The sequence below is a fragment of the Pseudophryne corroboree genome, chromosome 4, assembly GCF_028390025.1.
Source record: "Pseudophryne corroboree isolate aPseCor3 chromosome 4, aPseCor3.hap2, whole genome shotgun sequence".
Lineage (NCBI taxonomy): Eukaryota > Metazoa > Chordata > Amphibia > Anura > Myobatrachidae > Pseudophryne > Pseudophryne corroboree.
Window position 1 is genome coordinate 920683392 of NC_086447.1, and position 26395 is coordinate 920709786.

The 26395-nt window shown below is 48.7% G+C and overlaps 1 protein-coding gene across 1 annotated transcript in view; it reads left to right on the forward strand.

Moving 5' to 3' along the window:
- The window catches only part of WDR26 (WD repeat domain 26), a 185173-nt gene that overhangs the window by 147449 nt on the left and 11329 nt on the right, over window positions 1-26395 (forward strand). The window contains exon 14 of the mRNA XM_063919005.1: window positions 16171-16356. Coding sequence (XP_063775075.1) covers window positions 16171-16356 — 186 coding nt within the window. The remainder of the gene's footprint in view (window positions 1-16170; window positions 16357-26395) is intronic.

Sequence of the window (26395 nt, forward strand, 5' to 3'; positions counted from 1 at the left end):
CTCCGCCCCCTTCTCGGCGGCCTTATCTCCTCAGCACACTGGCGCCATTTTCCCTCACAGCTCCGTTGGAGGGAAGCTCCCTGGCTCTCCCCTGCAGTCACTACACTACAGAAAGGGTTAAAAAAGAGAGGGGGGCACTAATTACGCGCAGTATAAACAATACAGCAGCTATAAGGGGAAAAACACTTATATAAGGTTATCCCTGTGTGTGTGTGTGTGTATATATATATATATATATATAGCGCTCTGGTGTGTGCTGGCAAACTCTCCCTCTGTCTCCCCAAAGGGCTAGTGGGGTCCTGTCCTCTATCAGAGCATTCCCTGTGTGTGTGCTGTGTGTCGGTACGTTGTGTCGACATTTATGAGGAGAAAAATGATGTGGAGACGGAGCAGATTGCCTGTAATAGTGATGTCACCCCCTAGGGGGTCGACACCTGAGTGGATGAACTGTTGGAAGGAATTACGTGACAGTGTCAGCTCTGTATAAAAGACCGTGGTTGACATGAGACAGCCGGCTACTCAGCTTGTGCCTGTCCAGACGTCTCATAGGCCGTCAGGGGCTCTAAAGCGCCCGTTACCTCAGATGGCAGATATAGACGCCGACACGGATACTGACTCCAGTGTCGACGGTGAAGAGACAAATGTGACTTCCAATAGGGCCACACGTTACATGATTGAGGCAATGAAAAATGTTTTACACATTTCTGATCATACGAGTACCACCAAAAAGGGGTATTATGTTCGGTGAGGAAAAACTACCTGTAGTTTTCCTGAATCTGAGAAATTAAATGAGGTGTGTGATGATGCGTGGGTTTCCCCCGATAACAACTGATAATTTCTAAAATGTTATTGGCATTATATCCTTTCCCGCAGAGGTTAGGGTGAGTTGGGAAACACCCCCTAGGGTGGATAAAGCGCTCACACGCTTGTAAGAACAAGGGCTCTACCCTCTCCTGAGATGGCCGCCCTTAAGGATCCTGCTGATAGAAAGCAGGAGGGTATCCTAAAATGTATTTACACACATACTGGTGTTATACTGCGACCAGCAATCGCCTCAGCCTGGATGTGCAGTGCTGGGTTGGCGTGGTCGGATTCCCTGACTGAAAATATTGATACCCTAGATAGGGACAGTATATTATTGCCTATAGAGCATTTAAAAGATGCATTTCTATATATGCGTGATGCACAGCGGAATATTTGCCGACTGGCATCAAGTCTAAGTGCGTTGTCCATTTCTGCCAGTAGAGGGTTATGGACACGACAGTGGTCAGGTGATGCGGATTCCAAACGGCATTTGGAAGTATTGCCTTATTAAGGGGAGGAGTTATTTGGGGTCGGTCTTTCAGACCTGGTGGCCACGGCAACAGCTGGGAAATCCACGTTTGTACCCCAGGTCGCCTCTCAACATAAGAAGACGCCGTATTATCAGGCGCAGTCTTTTCGTGGGCAAGCGGGCAAAAGGTTCCTCATTTCTGCCCCGTGACAGAGGGAGAGGAAAAAGGCTGCAGAAATCAGCCAGTTCCCAGGAACAGAAGCCCTCTCCCGCCTCTGCCAAGCCCTCAGTATGACGCTGGGGCTTTACAAGCAGAATCAGGCACGGTGGGGGCCCGTCTCAATGAATTTCAGCGCGCAGTGGGCTCACTCGCAAGTAGACCCCTGGATCCTTCAGGTGATATCTCAGGGGTACAAATTGGAATTCGAGACGTCTCCCCCTCGCCGTTTCCTAAAGTCTGCTTTACCGATGTCTCCTTCTGACAGGGAGGCAGTTTTGGAAGCCATTCACAAGCTGTATTCCCAGCAGGTGATAATCAAGGTACCCCTCCTGCAACAGGGAACGGGGTATTATTCCACACTGTTGTGGTACCGAAGCCGGACGGCTCGGTGAGACCGATTCTAAATCTAAAATCTTGAACACTTACATACGGAGGTTCAAATTCAAGATTGAGTCACTCAGAGCAGTGATTGCGAACCTGGAAGAAGGGGACTACATGATGTCTCGGGACATCAAGGATGCTTACCTTCATGTCCCAATTTACCCTTCTCACCAAGGGTACCTCAGGTTTATGGTACAGAACTGTCACTATCAGTTTCAGACGCTGCCGTATGGATGGTCCACGGCACCCCGGGTCTTTACCAAGGTAATGGCCGAAATGATGATACTCCTTCGAAGGAAGGGAATTTTAGTTATCCCTTACTTGGACGATTCCCTGATAAGGGTAAGATCCAGGGAACAGTTGGAGGTCGGTGTAGCACTATCTCAGGTAGTGTTGCGGCAGCACGATTGGATTCTCAATATTCCAAAATCGCAGCCGATTCCGACGACTCGTCGTCTGTTCCTAGGGATGATCCTGGACACAGTCCAGAAAAAGGTGTTTCTCCCGGAGGAGAAAGTCAGGGAGTTATCCGAGCTAGTCGAGAACCTCCTATAACCGAGCCAAGTCTCAGTACATCAATGAAAGGGTTCTGGGAAAAATGGTGGCTTCCTACGAAGCAATCCCATTCGGCAGATTCCACGCAAGAACTTTCCAGTGGGACCTGCTGGACAAATGGTCCGGGTCGCATCTTCAGATGCATCAGCGGATAACCCTGTCACCAAGCACAAGGGTGTCTCTTCTGTGGTGGTTGCAGAGTGCTCATCTTCTAGAGGGCCGCAGATTCGACATTCAGGACTGGGTCCTGGTGACCACGGATGCCAGCCTGCGAGGCTGGGGAGCAGTCACACAGGGAAGGAATTTCCAGAGCTTATGGTCAAGCCTGGAGACATCACTTCACATAGATATCCTGAAGCTAAGGGCCATTTACAATGCTCTAAGCTCAGCAAGACCTCTGCTTCAAGGTCACCCGGAGTTGATCCATTCGGACAACATCACGGCAGTCACCCACGTAAACAGACAGGGTGACACAAGAAGCAGGAGGGCAATGGCAGAAGCTGCAAGGATTCTTCGCTGGGCGGAAAATCATGTGATAGCACTGTCAGCAAGTGGGGACTTCACCCAGAAGTCTTCCACGTGTTTATAAAACTCGACAGGTATTGCGCCGGGTCAAGGGACCCTCCGGCAATAGCTGTAGACGCTCTGGTAACACAGTGGGTGTACCAGTCAGTGTATGTGTTACCTCCTCTGCCTCTCATACCCAAGGTACTGAGAATTATAAGATGGAGAGGAGTAAGCACTATATTCGGGCTCCGGATTGGCCAATAAGGACTTGGTAACCGGAACTTCAAGAGATGCTCACGGAGTATCCGTGGCCTCTACCTCTAAGAAGGGACCTGCTCCAGCAAGGACCCTGTCTGTTCCAAGACTTACCGCGACTGCGTTTGACGGCATGGCGGTTGAACGCCGGATCCTGAAGGAGAAAGGCATTCCGGATGAAGTCATTCCTATCCTGATCAAAGCCAGGAAAGATATAACCGCAAAACATTATCACCGCATTTGGCGAAAATATGTTGCGTGGTGCGAGGCCAGTAAGGCCCCGACGGAGGAATTTTCAACTAGGTCGATTCCTACATTTCCTGCAAACAGGAGTGTCTATGGGCCTGAAATGGGGGTCCATTAAGGTTCAAATTTTGGCCCTGTCAATTTTCTTCCAGAAAGAACTAGCTTCAGTCCCTGAAGTTCAGACGTTTGTGAAAGGGGTGCTGTATATACAGCCTCCTTTTGTGCCTCCAGTGGCACCTTGGGATCTAAATGTAGTTTTTGGGTTCCAAAAGTCACATTGGTTTGAACCACTTAAATATGTGGAGTTAAAATATCTCACATGGAAAGTGGTCATGCTGTTGGCCCTGGCCTGGGCCAGGTGCGTGTCAGAATTGGCGGCTTTATCCTGTAAAAGCCCTCATCTGATTTTCCATTCGGACAGGGCGGAATTGAGGACTTGTCCTCAGTTTCTCCCTAAGGTGGTTTTCAGCGTTTCACCTGAATCAACCTATTGTGGTGCCTGCGGCTACTAGGGACTTGGAGGACTCCAAGTTGCTAGACGTTGTCAGGGCCCTGGAAATATAGGTTTCCAGGACGGCTGGAGTCAGAAAATCTGACTCGTTGTTTATTCTGTATGCACCCAACAAGCTGGGTGCTCCTGCTTCTAAGCAGACTATTGCTCGTTGGATTTGTAGTACAATTCAGCTTGCACATTCTGTGGCAGGCCTGCCACAGACGAAATCTGTAAAAGCCCATTCCACAAGGAAGGTGGGCTCATCTTGGGCGGCTGCCCGAGGGGTCTCGGCTTTACAACTTTGCCGAGCAGCTACTTGGTCAGGAGCAAATACGTTTGTAAAATTCTACAAATTTGATACCCTGGCTGAGGAGGACCTGGAGTTCTCTCATTTGGTGCTGCAGAGTCATCCGCACTCTCCCGCCCGTTTGGGAGCTTTGGTATAATCCCCATGGTCCTTACGGAGTTCCCAGCATCCACTAGGACGTCAGAGAAAATAAGAATTTACTTAACGATAATTCTATTTCTCGTAGTCCGTAGTGGATGCTGGGCGCCCATCCCAAGTGCGGATTGTCTGCAATACTGGTACATAGTTATTGTTACCAAAAAAAAAAATCGGGTTATTGCTGTAGTGAGCCATCTTTTCTGGAGGCTCCTCTGTTATCATGCTGTTAACTGGGTTTAGATCACAAGTTATATGGTGTGATTGGTGTGGCTGGTATGAGTCTTACCCGGGATTCAAAATCCTTCCTTATTGTGTACGCTCGTCCGGGCACAGTATCCTAACTGAGGCTTGGAGGAGGGTCATAGGGGGAGGAGCCAGTGCACACCAGGTAGTTCTAAAGCTTTACTTTTGTGCCCAGTCTCCTGCGGAGCCGCTATTCCCCATGGTCCTTACGGAGTCCCCAGCATCCACTACGGACTACGAGAAATAGAATTATCGGTAAGTAAATTCTTATTATATTTTATTTATTGATACTTTCCGTGTGCCTACTGTGGCACACCACAACATTTCCCTCACCTGCCTCCCTCCCCTTTGCCCGGTGATGTGGGGTGGTACACAGTAGCGAGGGCTTTACTGATCCCTGCTACTGGTGTACGGATAGTCCGGAGTCCGGGAGAGCGGTGAGTCACTCCCTGAGGGGGAAGGGGGGCGCTTGGAGCCGCTGTATGTAGCGGCACGCACGAGCCGGGGACTTCAGGCTACAACGCGCCTTCTCAGAGAGGACCCGGCGCGCCTTCTCAGAGAGGACCCGGCACGTACGTCCGTGGCAGAGGGGACGGATTCCCGCCCTGCACTACCGCGTACGCACTCCAGTCAGCGTCGACAGAGCTCCGGGGCGCCATCTTCTCCAGAGGCAGTACGGGGGACGCTGTGCACACACGCGGCTAAAACACTTATTTGGCTCACTACTACTCAACCTACTTGTTCAGTGGGGGTCACCTAACAGCAAGTATACTTTGGGGGCATAGTGTCCTTCTATACTTTAGTGAAGGTTATCTGTTTCTTTTGCACAGTATAACTTATATATTATTTCAATATAAATTGCACAGTAGGAGTCACACTACTGTCCACTACTCTACTGGGTTAGGTCGTTTGTAGTACATTGTTCTTAAAAAAAAAAAAAAAAAGGTTTTCATTATGACCGGTAAGCCAGACAAATCTACAAAGGGGAAGACATCCTCGGTGGTTTATTTTTCATGCTCACAATGTGGGTCAAAGCTGGCTAAGGGTAGCGCGGACGCGAGTACCCTGTGTACTGCATGCTCTGGTGCATCTGTGGCGGACCAGCAAGGAGGTTCTGCGGATCAGTCTATGCCTACTTGGGCCAGGAACATGGTAGATGCCATTTCTGATTTACGTCAGTCCAGATCGGAGGCTGATTCCGGTCAGAATACGGCGGAACCTCTCTGGGCGCAGAATATGGGCAGGTGTCTTGTTGATTTAACTCAATCTCTAAACAAATTTGTAAGCTCTGCCGGCAGTTCTTCTGCTGCAAAATGGCCACAGACGTTGCCCGCTATAACCTTCCCGGGGGAGGAGTTGGAGACATCCCCATTGGAGGAGGGGCCCAGAGTGGGATGAAATTTCGACCTGGGAGGATGAGGAATTTTCTACTAGCTCAGGTGTTAGATTGCTGATAGAAGCAATCCTTCAGACTCTTAATATTCAGGATACGGAAGTGGCAGAGACTTCCTCTGTTTTTTTTTTCAAACCACAGAAGAGACAGGTTACGGCCTTCCCTTCTTACTCTCATTTTGCGGATATTTTAAAGGAACCCTGGCTTAAGCCGGATTCTCGTTTCCAGGCCCCTAAGAAGTTAAAATTTCTCTATCCTTTTACAGAGGAGGATACAAGATTTTGGGAAACGGCTCCAAAGGTAGACGCCTCTATTTCACATTTAGCAAAAGCTACGGTTATTCCTTCTGTACAGTCTGTGACGTTGAAGGATCCAACGGATAGGAAGATTGAAGCAATACTTAAATCTATGTTTTCTTTATCAGGTGTTTTTCTTCGCCCAATTCTAGCTGGCGCTTGGGTCCTCAAGGCCGTGGATGACTGGCTGGAACAGGTCGTATCTGGAATGCAGTCTGACGATCCATCGGAAGCCATTCAGTTAGCAGAACAGATTTTGGAGGCTCTTACTTATGTGGGTGAGGCCTTGTTAGATTCGGCTGCGCTGCAATCCCGTATTTCTGCCTTGACCGTGACAGCAAGACGGTCTCTTTGGCTTCGGGTTTGGAATGCCGATTCTGACTCAAAACAGACCTTGACGGCGGTGCCCTTTGAAGGTGAGTTTCTTTTCGGGTCAGAATTAAAGAAGATTATTTCCGATACTACAGGGGGAAAGAGCCCTTTTCTTCCAGTTGCTCCTCAGAAACCTAAGACTACAAGATTTCGGTACTTTCGTACGCAGGGAAGAGGTAATTCCCATTCCTTTCGTGCTTTTTCCAGGTACCCACGAAGAGGGGCATTCCGAGGTAGAGGAACACAGGCAACTCGTATACCAGCCAGTAAACCTGCCGACAAACCTACTGCATGACGGTTCACGATCGCCGGGGGCATCAATGACGGTTGGAGCTCAGTTACTACAGTTCAAAGAGGTATGGCTTCTGTCGAACCCAGATCGCTGGGTGACGGGGGTCATATATCCAGGGGATATGTGTTAGATCTCGAGGAACCAGTCCCATATCGTCTGTTCGTCACTCCCCTTCCGAGCGATCCCTCCAGACGTCAGGCTCTTCTTCATGCAACAGCCACTCTTTTACAGAATGGTGTAATTCTTCCAGTTCCCGCTCAACAGAGAGGTCGGGGTTTTTACTCGGGTCTTTTTCTCGTGGACAAACCGGACGGTTCGTTCCGACCCATTCTGAATCTAAAAGCCCTCAACCCAAATATTCAAGATGGAATCCATTCGGTCAATAATCGCTGCCATGGAACCAGGGAAATATTTGGCTTCAATAGACATAAAAGACGCATACCTACATGTTCCTATTTGGGTAGGTCATCAATCTCTTCTGAGATTTGCAGTCGGTCCGTGGCATTTTCAGTTTCAGGCCCTTCCCTTTGGTCTTTCCACGGCTCCTCGAGTATTTACAAAGGTCATGGGTCATGTCGTCGCTGCTCTCCGTTGTCAGGGGGTCAACATCACTCCATACTTGGACGATTTGTTGATCAAGGCCCCGTCAGAGGAGATTCTCAATCAGAGCCTGCGTCTAACGATAGAGACTCTGCAGTCATTCGGATGGATAATAAACTTTCCAAAGTCGTCTTTACTCCCTGCCCAGAAAATGATTTTTCTGGGACTTTTATTCGACACCAACAGCCAGAAGGTGTTTCTTCCTACGGACAAAATTCGGGATCTGCAGTCCAGAATCCGGACCCTGTTGCACTTACCGGTAGTGTCGGTCCTCAGATGCATGCAGGTGTTAGGCAAGATGGTGTCTTCCTTCGAGGCAGTCCCATACGCCAGATTTCATGCCCGACCTCTTCCGGCTCAGATTCTCGGCTGTTGGACTCGGATGGATACACGTCTCGAATTGCAGTTGATCCGATTGTTGGTGAAGACTCGGCAGTCGCTTCACTGGTGGCTTCACAGTCACAATTTGAGAAAAGGAGCGCCGTTCACGGTTTGGTCTTGGATGATGGTCACCACGGACGCAAGCCTCAGCGGTTGGGGGGCAGTGTTCCAGACTCATCACTTCCAGGGGCGCTGGAACAGTCATGAGTCGAAGTTACAGATCAACATTCTGGAATTGAGGGCAATCCGGTATGCACTCCTTCAGATTCAGACCATGGTACAGGGTCATCCAGTTCGGGTGCAGTCCGACAATGCCACAGCAGTGGCTTACATCAACAAACAGGGAGGAACTCGCAGCTGGTCCGCCATGAGAGAAGTCGCTCAGATTCTCACGTGGGCGGAAAGGTGGGTTCCAGTAATATCCGCAATTCACATTCCAGGAGTCGAGAACTGGGAAGCGGATTTTTTTGAGTCGTCACACGATTCATCCGGGAGAATGGGAACTTCACCAGGAGGTTTTTCTCTCTCTAGCGGCCCGATGTAGACCTAATGGCGTCTCGTCTCAACAAGAAGCTTCCTCACTACGGCTCACGTACTCGGGATCCTCAAGCGTTTTCTGATCGATGCTCTAACAGCCCGTGGCAGTTTCAACTGGGTTACGTGTTTCTGCCAATTCCGCTGATTCCACGTCTACTTCAACGCATTCGGCGAGAAGGTCTCGCAATAATTCTGGTGGCTCCAGATTGGCCGCGCCGACAGTGGTACACTCTTCTGCGCAGCATGGTCGTCGGAGACCCCTTTAATCTCCTCCTGCGACCAGATCTTCTTCTTCAAGGGCCTTGTCACCACCCAGATTTAAGTCGGCTGGCTTTGACGCTTGGTTCTTGAATCCAACATTTTAAAAGCAAAAGGTCTTTCTCGTTCTGTTGTGCAGATGATGATTCGGGCTAGGAAACCGGTGACTTCTGGCATTTACCATAGAGTATGGCGTATTTACATTGCTTGGTGCGAAAAGCGGGGGTTTACTCCGCATCTGTTTAGACTTCCTCGCCTGCTATCTTTCCTTAAAGAGGGCCTCGAGAAGGGTCTGAGGCTTTCTTCACTGAAGGGTCAGGTTTCGGCCTTGTCGGTTCTTTTTCAAAAGAAACTAGCGATCATTCCAGAGGTTCAGACATTCCTTCAGGGAGTACTTAGAATTCAACCACCTTTTGTTCCTCTGGTTCCTCCCTGGGATTTAAACTTGGTCCTTACGGCCCTTCAAAAATCTCCATTTGAGCCTTTGGAATCTGTAGAACTACGTTATCTAACACTAAAAGTTGTTTTTTCTTTTAGCTATTGCCTCTGCTAGACGAGTGTCTGAATTGGCGGCCCTTTCTTGCAGGCCGCCCTTATTAGTGTTTCATGAGAACCGGGTGGTTCTGCGGACTAAGCCTTCTTTCCTTCCAAAGGTTGTTTCAGCATTCCATTTAAATCAGGACATTGTCCTTCCAGCATTTACTCCGTCGTCTTCTCCCGGGGAGAACTCCCATTTGGCCCTCCTGGATGTAGTTCGGGCCTTACGTGTTTATTTGTCTCGTACGGAGTCTTTTCGTCGTACGGATACTTTGTTGGTATTGATGCTCCCAAACAAGGTTGGCCGGCTTCCAAGAACACTGTGGCCCGTTGGGTAACGTCGGCCATCAGACAGGCGTACGTGTCTTCAAATGTTTCGGTTCCTGACTCTATTAGGGCTCATTCGATTAGAGCTGTTGGAGCCTCTTGGGCTGTTCGCGGTGGCACATCTATTGAGCAGCTGTGCAGGGCGGCGACCTGGTCGTCTGTCCATACTTTCACAAAGTTTTACCGTTTTCATAGTTTTGGTTTGGAGACTGCCTCGGTTGGGCGTCGTATTTTGCAGACGGCTATGCCGTCGCAGTCTCCCTCCTCTCAGTAGCTTGCTTTGGGAAATCCCACAAGTAACGGCGCAGCGTCCCCCAGATGGATGACAGAGAAATAGGGATTTTTGTTTACTTACCGTAAAATCTTTCTCTGAGTCCATCTGGGGGACGCTGCGATCCCTCCCATGGGTTTGTCTGGTTTAACCGTTTAATTTTCTCTATCGTCCTAGTGGATGCTGGGGTTCCTGAAAGGACCATGGGGAATAGCGGCTCCGCAGGAGACAGGGCACAAAAAGTAAAGCTTTAGGATCAGGTGGTGTGCACTGGCTCCTCCCCCTATGACCCTCCTCCAAGCCAGTTAGATTTTGTGCCCGGCCGAGAAGGGTGCAATCTAGGTGGCTCTCCTAAAGAGCTGCTTAGGAAAGTTTAGCTTAGGTTTTTTATTTTACAGTGAGTCCTGCTGGCAACAGGATCACTGCAACGAGGGACTTAGGGGAGAAGAAGTGAACTCACCTGCGTGCAGGATGGATTGGCTTCTTGGCTACTGGACATCAGCTCCAGAGGGACGATCACAGGTACAGCCTGGATGGTCACCGGAGCCTTGCCGCCGGCCCCCTTGCAGATGCTGAAGTAAGAAGAGGTCCAGAATCGGCGGCAGAAGACTCCTCAGTCTTCTAAAGGTAGCGCACAGCACTGCAGCTGTGCGCCATTTTCCTCTCAGCACACTTCACACGGCAGTCACTGAGGGTGCAGGGCGCTGGGAGGGGGGCGCCCTGGGAGGCAAATGAATACCTATTTTGGCTAAAAATACCTCACATATAGCCTCCGGAGGCTATATGGAGATATTTAACCCCTGCCAGAATCCGTTAAGAGCGGGAGACGAGGCCGCCCGAAAAAGGGGCGGGGCCTATCTCCTCAGCACACAGCGCCATTTTCCCTCACAGAAAGGCTGGAGGGAAGGCTCCCAGGCTCTCCCCTGCACTGCACTACAGAAACAGGGTTAAAACAGAGAGGGGGGGCACTAATTTGGCGATATGCTTATATATATATATTAAGATGCTATAAGGGAAAACACTTATATAAGGTTGTCCCTATATAATTATAGCGTTTTTGGTGTGTGCTGGCAAACTCTCCCTCTGTCTCTCCAAAGGGCTAGTGGGTCCTGTCCTCTATCAGAGCATTCCCTGTGTGTGTGCTGTGTGTCGGTACGTGTGTGTCGACAGGTAGGAGGACGATGTTGGTGAGGAGGCGGAGCAATTGCCTGTAATGGTGATGTCACTCTCTAGGGAGTCGACACCGGAATGGATGGCTTATTTAGGAAATTACGTGATCATGTCAACACGCTGCAAGGTCGGTTGACGACATGAGACGGCCGACAAACAATTAGTACGGTCCAGACGTCTCAAAAACACCGTCAAGGGTTTTTAAAACGCCCGTTTACTTTAGTCGGTCGACACAGACACAGACAGGGACACTGAATCCAGTGTCGACGGTGAATAAACAAACGTATTCCTTATTAGGGCCACACGTTAAAGGCAATGAAGGAGGTGTTACGTATTTCTGATACTACAAGTACCACAAAAGAGGGTATTATGTGGGATGTGAAAAAACTACCATAGTTTTTCCTGAATCAGATAAATTAAATAAAGTGTGTGATGATGCGTGGGTTCCCCCCGATAGAAAATTATGGGCGGTATACCCTTTCCCGCCAGAAGTTAGGGCGCGTTGGGAAACACCCCTTAAGGTGGATAAGGCGCTCACACGCTTATCAAAACAAGTGGCGGTACCGTCTATAGATAGGGCCGTCCTCAAGGACCAGCTGACAAGGCTGGAAAATATAATAAAAAGTATATACACACATGCTGGTGTTATACTGCGGCCAGCGATCGCCTCAGCCTGGATGTGCAGAGCTAGGGTGGCTTGGTCGGATTCCCTGACTAAAAATATTGATACCCTTGACAGGGACAGTATTTTATTGACTATAGAGCATTTCTATATATGCGAGATGCACAGAGGGATATTTGCACTCTGGCATCATGAATAAACGCGATGTCCATAACTGCCAGAAGATGTTATGGACACGACAGTGGTCAGGTGATGCAGATTCCAAACGGCACAGTATGGCCGTATAAAGGAAGAGGACTTGTTTGGGGTCGGTCCATCGGACCTGGTGGTCACGGCAACTGCTGGAAAATCCACCGTTTTTTACCCTAAGTCACATCTCTGCAGAAAAAGACACCGTCTTTTCAGCCTCAGTCCTCTCGTCCCTATAAGATCATATCTGCCCAGGGATAGAGGAAAGGGAAGAAGACTGCAACAGGCAGCCTATTCCCAGGAACAGAAGCGTTCCACCGCGTCTGACAAGTTCTCAGCATGGCGCTGAGACCGTACAGGACCCCTGGATCCTACATGTAGTATCCCGGGGGTACAGATGGGAATGTCGAGACGTTTCCCCTTCGCAGGCTCCTGAAGTCTGCTTTACCAAGTCTCCCTCCGACAAGGAGGTAGTATGGGAAAAAATTCACAAGCTGTGTTCCCAGCAGGTGACAATTAAATTACCCCTCCTACTACAGAAAAGGGGTATTATTCCACACTATATTGTGGTACTGAAGCCAGAAGGCTAGGTGAGACTTATTCTAAAAAAAAAAAAAAAAAAATTTTTTTTGAACACTTACAAAGGTTCAAATTAAGATGAAGTCACTCAGAGCAGTGATAACGAACCAGGAAGAAGGGGACTATATAGTGTCCCGGGACATCAGGGATGCTTACCTCTATGTCCCAAATTTGCCCTTCTCACTAAGGGTACCTCAGGTTCGTGGTGCAGAACTGTCACTATCAGTTCAGACGCTGCCGTTTGGATTGTCCACGGCACCCCGGGGTCTTTACCAAGGTAATGGCCGAATTGATGATTCTTCTTCGAAGAAAAGGCGTCTTAATTATCCCTTACTTGGACGATCTCCTGATAGGGGCATAGTCCAGGGAACAGTTGGAGGTCGGAGGAGCACTATCTCGGATACTGCTACAATCAGCACGGGTGGATTCTAAATATTCCAAAATCGCAGCTGATCCCGACGACACGTCTGCTGTGCCTAGGGATGATTCTGGACACAGTCCAGAAAAAGGTGTTTCTCCCGGAAGAGAAAGCCAGGGAGTTATCCGAGCAAGTCAGGAACCTCCTAAAAACAGTGCATCATTGCACAAGGGTCCTGGTAAAAATGGTGGCTTCCTACGAAGCAATTCCATTCGGCAGATTTCACGTAAGAACTTTTCAGTGGGATCTGCTGGACAAATGGTCCGGATCGCATCTTCAGATGCATCAGCGGATAACCCAATATCCAAGGACAAGGGTGTCTCTCCTGTGGTGGTTATAGAGTGCTCATCTTCTAGAGGGCCGCAGATTCGGCATTCAGGATTGGATGCTGGTAACCACGGAGCCCAGCCTGAGAGGCTGGGGAGCAGTCACACAAGGGAAAAATTTCCAGGGAGTGTGATCAAGTATGGAGACTTTTCTCCACATAAATATACTGGAGCTAAGGGTAAATTTATAATGCTCTAAGCTTAGCAAGACCTCTGCTTCAAGGTCAGCCGGTATTGATCCAGTGGGAAAAACATCACGGCAGTCGCCCACGTAAACAGACAGGGCGACACAAGAAGCAGGAGGGCAATGGCAGAAACTGCAAGGACTTTTCGCTGGGCGGAAAATCATGTGATAACACTGTCAGCAGTTTTTCATCCCGGGAATGGAAACTGGGAAGCAGACTTCCTCAGCACGACCTCCACCCGGGAGAGTGGAAACTTCATTGAGAAGTTTTTTCCACATGATTGTAAACCGTTGGGAAATACCAAAGGTGGACATGATGGCGTCCCGTCTGAACAAAAAACGGGACAGGTATTGCGCCAGGTCAAGGGACCCTCAGGCAATAGATGTGGACGTTCTGGTAACACCGTGGGTGTACCAGTCGGTGTATGTGTTCCCTCCTCTGCTTCTCATACCTAAGGTGCTGAGAATTATAAGACGTAGAGGAGTAAGAACTATACTCATGGCTCCGGATTGGCCAAGAAGGACTTGGTACCCGGAACTTCAAGAGATGCTTACAGAGGTCTTATGGCCTCTGCCGCTAAGAAGGGACTTGCTTCAGCAAGTACCATGTCTGTTCCAAGACTTACCGCAGCTGCGTTTGTCGGCATGGCGATGGAAAGCCGGATCCTAAGGGAAAAAAGGCATTCCGGAAGAGGTCATTCCTACCCTGGTCAAAGCCAGAAAGGAGGTGACCGCACAACATTATCACCACGTGTGGCGAAAATTTGTTGCGTGGTGTGAGGCCAGGAAGGCCCCACAAAGAAATTTCAACTCGGTCGTTTCCTGCATTTCCTGCAAACAGGAGTGTCTATGGGCCTCAAATTGGGGTCCATTAAGGTTCAAATTCGGCCCTGTAAATTTTCTTCCAGAAAGAATTGGCTTCAGTTCCTGAAGTCCAGAAGTTTGTCAAGGGAGTATTGCATATACAAACCCCTTTTTTGTGCCTCCAGTGGCACTGTGGGATCTCAACGTAGTTCTGGGATTTCTCAAATCACATTGGTTTAAAACCAGTCAAATATGTGGATTTGCAGCATCTCACATAAAAAGTGACCATGCTCTTGGCCCTGGCCTGGACCAGGCGAGTGTCAAATTGGTGGTTTTTTCTCAAAAAAGCCCATATCTGTTTGTCCATTCGGACAGGGCAGAGCTGCGGACTCGTCCCCAGTTCTCTCCCTAAGGTGGTGTCAGTGTTTCACCTGAACCAGCTTATTGTGGTGCCTTGCACCTACTAGGGACTTGGAGGACTCCAAGTTGCTAGAAGTTGTCAGGGCCCTGAAAATATATTCCAGGACAGCTGGAGTCAGAAAATCTGACTCGCTGTTTATACTGTATGCACCCAACAAGTTGGGTGCGCCTGCTTCTAAGCAGTCGATTGCTCGTTGGATTTGTAACACAATTCAACTTGCACATTCTGAGGCAGGCCTGCCACAGTCTAAATCGGTTAAGGCCCATTCCACAAGGAAGGTGGGCTCATCTTGGGCGGCTGCCCGAGAGGTCTCGGCATTACAACTCTGCCGAGCAGCTACGTGGTCAGGGGAGAACACGTTTGTAAAATTCTACAAATTTGATATCCTGGCAAAAGAGGACCTGGAGTTCTCTCATTCGGTGCTGCAGAGTCATCCGCACTCTCCCGCCCGTTTGGGAGCTTTGGTATAATCCCCATGGTCCTTTCAGGAACCCCAGCATCCACTAGGACGATAGAGAAAATAAGAATTTACTTACCGATAATTCTATTTCTCGGAGTCCGTAGTGGATGCTGGGCGCCCATCCCAAGTGCGGATTATCTGCAATACTTGTACATAGTTACAAAAATCGGGTTATTATTGTTGTGAGCCATCTTTTCAGAGGCTCCGCTGTTATCATACTGTTAACTGGGTTTAGATCACAAGTTGTACGGTGTGATTGGTGTGGCTGGTATGAGTCTTACCCGGGATTCAAAATTCCTCCCTTATTGTGTACGCTCGTCCGGGCACAGTACCTAACTGGCTTGGAGGAGGGTCATAGGGGGAGGAGCCAGTGCACACCACCTGATCCTAAAGCTTTACTTTTTGTGCCCTGTCTCCTGCGGAGCCGCTATTCCCCATGGTCCTTTCAGGAACCCCAGCATCCACTACGGACTCCGAGAAATAGAATTATCGGTAAGTAAATTCTTATTTTTTTTCGGTCTATCTCCTTTGGCTTGGCTAAACGTTAACTGAGGTACTGGCTTGGCAGGAAGGAGATGGGAGGGGTTAGAGGGGGGAGGAGTCAGGTTTTAAATAGTTCTGTGCCAAACTCCACAACCACACACCTCTAACCCACAAGTAACGGCGCAGCGTCCCCCAGATGGACTCAGAGAAAGAGATTTTACGGTAAGTAAACAAAAATCCCTTTTTTTTTTAACCAAAAAAAAAAGCTCAACGCTAGCAACGGAGTTGCACGGGACCTGGTGGCTCTCCTCCCATCTGTCATCTCGCGCTGCGTGGCGTATTGAGGCAAGATTTGAGGATGTATCTGGTCAGTCAAAGTACAGGTGTTTACTTTTCCCTCCATCTCTGCCCAGTCCCCGGGTGTTACTTCATGCCCTCACGAGCATTTGCTGAGCCGCAAGAGTAGTTGCGTTACCTATACTTGTGTAGTTCTGGAGTGTGTGGGTAGACGCAAACAAACTGCAGCTCTTCATCTGCTCCATATTGTTCTGGTAATTAACAGGAAACCTAGATTTGAGCCCGGTCTCCTTTTATTCATTCTGTTTAATTTCTATCTATTTTTCTGTATACAGATCATAAAGTATACGTCTGGCACAAACGCAGTGAGCTGCCCATTGCAGAGCTGACTGGACACACACGCACAGTGAACTGTGTGAGTTGGAACCCGCAGATTCCCTCTCTGATGGCCAGTGCTTCTGACGACGGTACTGTTAGGATATGGGGACCAGCACCTTACATAGAAAACCAGGAGTTTGAAGGTAAATCAGATGCATGTTAGTCAGGGGGAGCAACTACGAAACTTTGACTGAAAGTTTTAATTTGGTATTTATCTCATGGGGGACACTGGAGACAATGAAGTATAGTGGGAGGCATCTGGGCATGAGAGAGACTTTCAGTGCAGCTTAGGTACTGTGCTTGTATTTCAGCTGCTTAGCTGCCAGTGGGCAGAGCTCTTAACAGACTGCAGCTCTAGCTACACAGGCTCCACACTACAGGCAGTCCAGGCGCCAGGGTCAGGAAAGAGGGGGCCACCGGTGGGAGGTAGACAATGAGGGCCCGGTTCGCCGCTCTTGCTAGACCACCAGAAACTGTTTAACACAGTGTTGTATAGATGGTGAGTGGGTCCCCAGCAGGTTACCTTATGGAGAGGGTCTTCTCCCTGTTCTGTCCTCCCCAGACTTTTCACACACTCCCATCAGTTACTTCCCCACTCTCGTCACTCCAGAGTCCGATGCCCATTTTCCTCTGCTTGTTCCAAGCCTTCTGAGAAGAGTGCTGGGACCACTCCAGATACTTTACTCCTGGGCCTGGTTTTTTCAGTGTTTTGTTCCACCAATAATTTTTTGCCCTTCATCCACTAGGGGACATTGGAGGATCTTTATGGTGGGGTATAGATGGTAGTCAAGTGGTGCCGGGCACTTTTAAATTCTTTAGAATTGTGACCGTCTTCTGCCCCCTTTCCTCAGACCAGTGTGAAAAATGTGCACGAGGGAGCCGGTCCTCTCTGGGCTTTTCCAGAGATTTCTAATGATCAGGCTGAGGACATAAAGGCAGCCTACTGCCCATGTCTGTCTGCGACGTGGGAGCTACCTATAGGACTCTGGCAAAGTTTCTTCAAACTGCAGCCATTGTTCCCGGCTACAGGGACATCTGTCCCGGAGGTATAACTACAGAGCTGCGTGCAGTGTCTGCTACAATCCCCACAGCCTGTGGCCAAACCGGTCAGCAAGGCCAGGGGGTGAGTATAGCCCAGAGCTCTTGACTAGCAGAGTCTCCGGGTCATGTAGCTTCCTGCAGGGCACAGCTATACCCAGCGCTAGTACCGGAGCCGTCTTAACTAAGGCCGTGGTAATACGGTGCACACCGCTGATCAGGGAGCTTGTGTTAAAGCTTTTTTAAACTTCCCGGCATAAGCGCTAGGCGGCAGATACGGCGGAGGGGCTACACGCAGGGAGGCTTCTCCTTCTTCCCGGCTGGTAGCGGCGCCATTAAACAACGCTGCTGGCGGCTCCCTCAGTATTAGGGACGCACTTCTTTTCACGTGGCATCGGACTTTGGAAGACAGCGGTGGTCTTGTATTGTACAATACCAGGGGTATAGAGAGGTGAATTTGAGTCGCTGTAACTGATGTTTATAGGGCGGTAGTGACTCTCCTCTATGCTCACCCTTCTCTAATTCTAAAATAATTTTTCTCATACGTCCTAGAGGATGCTGGGGACTCCGTAAGGACCATGGGGTATAGACGGGATCCGCAGGAGACATGGGCACACTAAAAGACTTTGACTGGGTGTGAACTGGCTCCTCCCTCTATGCCCCTCCTCCAGACCTCAGTTAGACTCTGTGCCCAGAGGAGACTGGACACACACTAGGGGAGCTCTACTGAGTTTCTCTAGAAAAGACTTTGTTAGATTTTTTATTTTCAGGAAGACCTGCTGGCTACAGGCTCTCTGCTTCGTGGGACTGAGGGGAGAGAAGTCAGACCTACTTCTTCTTAGTTAAGGGCTCTGCTTCTTAGGCTACTGGACACCATTAGCTGCACAGGGTTCGATCACTTGGTGCGCCTAGCTGCTTGTTCCCGGAGCCGCGCCGTCACCCCCCTCTCAGAAGCCAGAAGAAAGATGCCGGGTGAGTATGTGAAGATCAGAAGACTTCAGTGACGGCAGAAGACTTCAGTAACGGAGGTACAGTGCAGCGGTCGCGCTGCGCTCCATGCTCCCACACACCAACAGCACTCATAGGGTGCAGGGCGCTGGGGGGGGAGCGCCCTGGGCAGCAAGTTACTGATGGTCTCTCCACTGGCATAAGATCCATATTCGGTGCCTGGGAACCGTGTACGATACCCCCCGCCAGTATATATCAGCGGTCGCGCTGCGCGCTATTGCTCCCACACACCGGCTTTACATGGGTGCAGGGCGCAGGGGGGGGGGGCGCTCTGGGTGGCAATATATACCTCAAATAAGGCTGGCTTAGAATGTATACAGTGCATAGGCACTGTATACGGACCCCTGCCAGCATAAAAAGCTATATTAATAGCGGGGCTGAAGCGCGCCGAGAAGGGGCGTGGCTTAGCCCTCACAACAGGATTCAGCGCTATTTTCTCAATGTCCCCGCCAAAAGCAATGTATACAGTGCAAACGAGGGGGGGGGGGGGGGGCACAGTTTTTAGTGCTATATAGAGGAAATATAGCACTATTTTAGAAATGGTCATGTAATCATTGTGTTGTGCATATATCTCTGTGTGTTCCCTGTCAGATATACCCACTATAGCATTTTAGTCCACATATGTCGACACAACCGGCTGTGGGGATCACTGTCTGCATCGCCGACGTCTGTGGGTACTTGATTCGGTAGATGCAGTATCAGCTGGTCGGTAGTTGTATGCTTGTCAAAAGTAAACACTGTATGGGAAACACAGTAGTATGTGGGTGACCCTGTCGGCACCAACTGTTATTACTGGGTGTAAATTAACATGTTGTAACTACCTTATACCTGTATATATATTTGTGTATATGGTACGGTTCCATGGGCCTGTAGCTCGAGCACAGACATGGTAGTATATGTGGGGGAGTGTTATTAAACTTATGTATACTTACTTCCCTTATATTTAGGATATATGTGTATTACAATATGTATATTCATATTATGATTTATAATGAATGCTGAAGTAATAGTATTCCTTCTCATGTGCTGGTCGCTCTGTTGATGAAGCTCTAGGTCGGCAGTGACGAGTTGGTCTCAGATCCTCTCAAGGAGTCCGAATGTTTATTCTTTTCCCGCCGCGGATAGAATACCGTGAAAGTCAACCCCTGGTCTGCACGGGGCCCGGTCACAAAGGATCGTATACAGGAAGCTAAGTGATATTTTATTTCTATGCTTTGGGCTTATTTGCATTACATGCACATGGGGGAGTGTTTATATTCGGAAAGGCATCCGATAGAATTACCCTAAAGAGAGATGGGATGTTCCTTATGTTGGTTCTTCTCTATAACATGGCGGCAGGCTGCCGTACGTATACAGGAGGTGTGGCCGGGGGAATGCTGAGGCTGACTCTGAGAGATACTGGAGTTTTTCCCTGGGACGGTGTACCGCTGTTTGGGGATGCCTCAGTTCAGTCAATCTCGGCGGATACTGCTGGTAAATCGAACTTCGTGAGTTAGTCTCTTTCACAACGGTTGGTGACGCATTCTTTTGTGGGATGCAGTCGTTTTAACCGGTTCAGTGCCGTTCTTTTTTCATTTTCTGTGCGGATATAGTGGAAGGTGAAAAGGTAAGAATTCTGCAGCCTTGTGAGGTTCGCAGAAGTGGATGTCGTTTTCTGTTTCTACCACATCCACCACATGTCGCTGAGTCTATCTGGTTGGAGCCCACTCTGGTGGGAACTCGTCTACTACTTTTCAGTCAGTCCGGGAATAGACTAGGACCTGTGAGTTAATTATAGAATCCAAAGGGGGACATTCTGGCGTTACAGATGTTTCCCCTCACTGATTTTTCTAATAGATCTTGCCGTTTCCCCTCTGGAAGGGGAGGTAGTACGCAACGCCATACCAGAGGTGCGTCAGGTTCAGGGCATTGTCCTGCTGTCCCTGTTTAAAAAACAAAACAAAAAAACTAAGAGGTTTAAATGCGTTGTTCTCCGCATTCAGATTACCTGGGTGGATATCCAGGATTGTCTTTGCCATTTCACCGGAGTGATGGCAGTGGGATAGTATTCTTTCAATAGTAAGAGCCATTGTTCTGTACTGGGACACTCCTGTTTAAGGCGAGGTCAAGACACAAGTGGTGCAAATCGTTGGTTTCTCTCTGACTGTTCTTCAACACAGGGGAAGGCTGTTGTTCCCAACGACGCAGGCGTCGGAGGTGGGTATCAGAGTAGATATGGAACGGTTGAAGTTCTGTGTGTTTCTGTGGAAAGAGGTCTGAGGATCCAGAGTCAGATCAGATTTGCAGTGACAATCCATCAAAATGTTCAGTTGATGAAGAAGATCGGTGCGGCCTAAGAGGCCTTTTCGGTGAGCAGGTCAAATGCCAGACTGGTTTTCACGTGGCCAGATGGAAATGTGGTCCGGTTCTCACCTGCGCATGCGCCGGAATATAATCCTAATGGCCAGGTTTTCGCTCCTGTGGTGTCTGCTCAGTTCTCACCACCTAGAGGGACGAAGGTTCGGAATACAGGATGAGATCCTGGTGTCCATGCATGCAGGTCTCCGAGACTGGAGAGCAGTCTGTGCAAGGCAAGTATTTCCGGAGGAAAAGGTCAAGCTGGGAAGCTTGTCTGCTATAAGCTTTCTTGAATTAAGAGCTATTTTCAATGAACATATGCTTCGTGATCTGCCAGTGTTAATTCTGTCGGACAACTTGACAGCAGTGGTGTAAGTAGGCCGATAGGGCAGAACAAGGACCAAAGCGGCAATGGCAGATGCTGAAAAAAGTTTCCGCTGGGTGGAAAGACTGGTAAACGCTGTATTAGCAGTCTTCGTTCCGGATGTGAGCGACGGAGACTTAGATTCCTCTGCAGACGCGATCTCCATCCGAGAGAAATACGGTAGTCATCGAGAAGTTTTCACTGAAGCAACAAGTCTTTGAGGAGTGCCTCAATTGGACATGTTGGCGTCTCGCCTCAACGAGAGATCTCAGTGATATTGTTCCAGGTCAGAAGACACTCAAGCTATAGCCGTGGACGTCCTCGGGACACCTTGGGTGTTTTCAGTTGGTCTATGTGTCCCCTCCGTTTTCACTCTTCTGAAGGTGATAAACGTAAGAAGAACAAAGGTTCAGGTGATCCTCATTGTTCCGGTCTAAACGAGGAGGGTTTGGTATCCAGTTCTTCAGGATTTACTCATAGAAGATCCCTGGCCTCTTCCTCTACGTGAGGAACTGTTACAACAAGATGCGGGCATGTATCAAAACTTACCGCGGCTGTGTTTGACGGCGTGGTGGTTGAACGCCATATCCTAACCAGAAAGGATATTCCCAGTGAAGTCGTTCCCACACTACTTCGGTCTAGATAAGAAGTAACGGCAAAGCCTTACCACTGTGTTTGGAGAAAATGTGTGTCATGGTGTGAATCCAAGAATGGTACTACGGAAGATTTCAGCTGAGTCGTTCTTCTCCGTTCTTTGCAAGCCGGTGCGGGTGCAGGCCTAAAGTTAGGCTCCATTTCTGCGGTTTTGGCCTGATAAATTTTCTTTCGAGAAAGAATTGGCAACCTTTCCGGAAGTTAGGTCCTTCGTGGAAGGAGTACTGCACATCCAACCTCCATTTGTGCCCCCATTGGCACCTTGGGACCTTGACGTGGTGTTGCGTTTTCTTGTGTCAAAATGTTTGGAACCTTTTATGAAAGGTTGTGCTAAAAATTCTCTATTGGAGAGTGGTCATGCTTTTGCCTTTGGCATCTGCAGGGCGGATGTCGGAAGTAGCGGCTGGGTCTCACAAGGGCACCTGTTTGATCTTCCAGGTGGACAGAGCGGAATTGAGAACTCTGATAATAGTTCTGCCAAAAGTGGTTTTGGTGTTTCACAGAAACCTGCCTATTTGATGCCTGTGGTTGCTTAAGCATTGGCTGATTCAAGGTCTCTCGATGTAGTCAGGGCTTTAAATATTTGTCGCCAATTTGTCTCAGATTGGGGAAACAGAGGCTCTGTTTGTCCGGTATGCCCCAGCGTGATTGGGGCGCCTGCGTCTCTGCAGTCTGTTACACGCTAGATCTGTGATACGATTCGGCGTGCTCGTTCTACGGCTGGATTGCTGTTACCGGTGGTGACCCATTCTACTAGGTAGATGGGCTCTTCTTGGGCGGATGCCCGAGAAGTCTCGCCAGTTCAACGTTGCCGAGCGGATACTTGGTCGGGTTCAAACACTTTGGCTAAGCTATACAAGTGTGATACCCTGGCTGATGGGGACGTCATGTTTGCTCAATCGGTGCTGCAGAGTCGTCCGCACTCTCCCGCCCGGTCTGGAGCTTTCGTATAAACCCCATGGTCCTTACGGAGTCCCCAGCATCCTCTAGGACGTATGAGAAAATAGGATTTTAATACCTACCGGTAAATCCTTTTCTCTTAGTCCGTAGAGGATGCTGGGCGCCCGTCCCAGTGCGTACTGTCTCTGCAGTTATTGGTTATGGTTACACTCTTGTGGTGGTTCTTTTCTGTCAGGCTGTTGCTGACGGTGTGCATGCCATGGCATGCGGTGTTTTAATATTGGTTGTGTTGACACACTGGTTGTGTTACATATTCTCTCAGCATGTGGCTGTGTATTTGTTCATGCCGTTGGCTGGTGTTCTATTGAATGTCACTTTCTGCGGTATGTTCGTGGTGGGAGCTGGTATGACACTCACCGTGTTTAAACAATAAATTCTTTCCTCGAAAATGTCAGTCTCCCTGGGCACAGTTTTCTAACGGAGGTCTGGAGGAGGGGTATAGAGGGAGGAGCCAGTTCACACCCGGTCAAAGTCTCTTAGTGTGCTCATGTCTCCTGCGGATCCAGTCTATACCACATGGTCCTTACGGAGTCCCCAGCATCCTCTACGGACTAAGAGAAAAGGATTTACCGGTAGGTATTAAAATCCTATTTTCTCTAATTCTGCTCTGATTCTTCTCCAAGTATACTTTTTTTTTTTTTCTGAACTCTAGTGTGTGTATCACTGATAGTATGACCAGCAGAGACACTTCTTCTAAAGCTTTACAGAAGCTCTATTTTTGTAAGAAGTGCTCTGCAAAATTAACTCACACTCTATTTTCAGTTCAAACCTCCTCCAAGATTTTTTACAACCGGTTTACCAGTTTCTCCAGATAGTAAAGATTCCCTTTTCCAGGCAGTACAAAAACAGGGATTTTATTCCAGTTTATTCGTGATGCCGAAGCCGGACGGCTCGGTAAGACCCATTCTGAATTTGAAAAATCTAAATCCTTTTTTGAGAGTATTCAAATTGAAGATAGTCCCTATGCTCTGTTTTAACTGGTCTAGAAGCAGGCGACTTTATGGTGTCAATCGACATCAATGATGCTTACCTCCACATACCGATTTTGGCCTCATCCGATTTTTCTCAGGTTTGTGGTAAAAGATTTACATTTTCAATTCCGAGCCTTACCTTTCGGTTTCTCTTCAGCACCTCAAGTTTTTACAAAGGTAATGGCAGTGATGATGGCACAACTGCGCTCTCAAGGGGTGAATATTGTTCCCTACTTAGACGATCTTCTCCTGAAGGCCCACTCGGATGGATCTTAAATGTCCAGAAGTCTCAGCTACAACAGACACAGCAAATTAATTTCCAGGGAATGATCATGGACACTGTGTGTTCAAGAAATAATTCTCCCTCAGGACAAGATACAGTCCATTCAAGAATTAGTTTATCTGGTACAGCATCGCTGAGTATCCATTCATCTTTGTACATGACTTCTGGGGAAGATGGTAGCTGCCTTCAAGGCAGTACAATACGGCAGATTCCACTCCCGGCCATTTCAACTAGATCTCCTTTCCCAGTGGTCAGGTTCACATCTTTTCATGCGTCAGACAGTTCAGCTACTCCTCAGGACGCTAATGTCATTGCTTTGGTGGCTGAACACGACGGATGCCAGTCTCAGCGGATGGGGAGCGGTAACTCAGGATTGTCGGTTCCATGGGACTCTGGACTCCTCAAGAGCGGACACTACCTATCAATATTCTGGAACTTCGGGCTGTCTACAACGTTCTTCTATTGGCAATTCATCTACTACAGGGGCGTGCAATATGCGTACAGTTGGACAATGCCACGGCAGTGGCATACATAAATCTGCAAGGAGGAAGTCTCAGCAGGGCAGCTATGAGAGAGGTCACCAAGATCCTGTAATGGGCTGAACTGCATGCAGTGGCAATTTTGGCAGTGTTCATACCAGGAGTGGAAAACTGGGAGGCCAATTTACTTAAGTTGTCAGGATATGCATCCAGACAAATGGGAACTACATCCTCAACTGTGTTCAGCAACTGGTAAATTGATGGGGACTCCCGCACATAGACCTCATGGCGTCCAGACGGAACCACAAACTTCCTCGGTATTGCTCTCGCACCAGAGATCCCGGAGCAGAGGCGCTAGATACGTTGCCGGTTCCTTGGAATTTTCACTTTGTGTATCTTTTTCTTCTGTTTACCCTACTACCACGTCTACTCAAGAGAATCAAGAGAGTTTGTCTGGGTTCTACTCGTGGCTCCAGACTGGCCTCGAGGATCTTGGTATAGCTACCTACATCAGTTACTCTAGACGACCCGTGGCGAATACCTCTACGGCAGGATTTGCTTGTACCAAGGTCCTTTTTGTTTATCCAAACTTAAAGCGGCTACGTTTGATGATGTGGTTGTTTTGAAAGGGAAATTTTAAGACAAAAAGCATTCCTTCACCAGTTATTCCTACTATGATGAGTGCTCGAAAGGAGGTCACCTTGAAGCACTGTTAACGCATATGGAGAGCATACATCTCATGGTGTGAGCTGCGTCGGTTTTCTGTGACTTCCTTTAGATTGGCCAGGCTTCTGCTTTTCCTCCAAGCGGGTTTCTCGACAGGTTTAAGTGTAAGGTTTCTAAAGGTTCAAGTTTCTGCTCTTCCAAAAAAAAAATTTCTCTATGAGGAAATTGGCGGTTCTTCGTGAGGTACATACTTTCCTTCAAGCGGTTATCTGTCTTAAGCCACCGTTCATCCCTTCTACAGCTCATTGGGATCTGGACACGGTGCTATCCTTCTTGCAATCCTCCTCCTTTATTTGAACCCCTGGAATCGGTGGAGCTTAAATTTCATACGCGGAAAGTGGTTTTACTACTGGCATTGGCTTCGGCTCGGAGGGTTTCCGAATTAGGAGCTCTTTCATGTCGTCGTCCATATTTAATTTTCCATGAGGTGCACTCAGAGGTCCTTCTTACCTAAGGTTGTTTCTACATTTCACATTAACCAACCTATTGTGGTCCCGGTGCTATCAGGCGATTCTCCCTCTTTGAAATCCCTGGATGTTGTTCGGGCCCTGCGTATTTATGTGGAGAGAACAGCTTAATTTATGCAAGACTGATGCTCTTTTTGTTCTGATTCCGCCAGACCTGGCTGGCCAGCCTCAAAACAAACTTTGGCTCTGGATCAAATTTACTATTCGGCAAGCATATCTTGCAGCCTCTCTTCCGCCACCGAGTTCGGTTTCAGCCCATTCCACTCGTTCAGTAGGCTCTTCCTGGGCGGCGGCTAGAGGAGTTTCTTTGACACAGTTGTGTAGAGCGACAACTTGGTCTCTGAAACATGCGTTTATCAAATTCTACATATTTTATCCTTTTGCTGCTTCGGCTTCTCAGTTTGGCCGAGCTGTGCTTCAGGACTCAGCGCTTTCCCGTCCGTATTGGGAGCTCTGGGACATCCCCCACTGTAAAGATCCTACAGTGTTCCCTAGTGGATGAAGGCGAAAGAGAGGGATTTTGGTGCTTACTGGTAAATCAGTTTCTCCAAATCCACAGGGGACACTGGACGCCCTCCCAGCGCTGGGCGTCGTCATCTTTTTCATTTCCCCATGTTTGGAAGTTGTTTTTGTTAAGGTTATCTACCGGTTAGGTTGACTGATGACCATTACGGTTTCTTGTTGTTCTATATGTTTTACATTCTATTTTCTCCTCGTCCTCCTCGTTTCGAGCAGTCTCCTCTCGGGCTCTGTTTTCAAACTGGTCTGTGGGAAGGGGGCATAGAGGGGAGGAGCCAGTCGTAATTCTAAAGAATTTAAAGTGCCTGGCTCCACTTGACCACCATTTATACCTCAGCGTAAAGATCCTCCAGTGTCCCCTGTGGAGTCTGAGAAA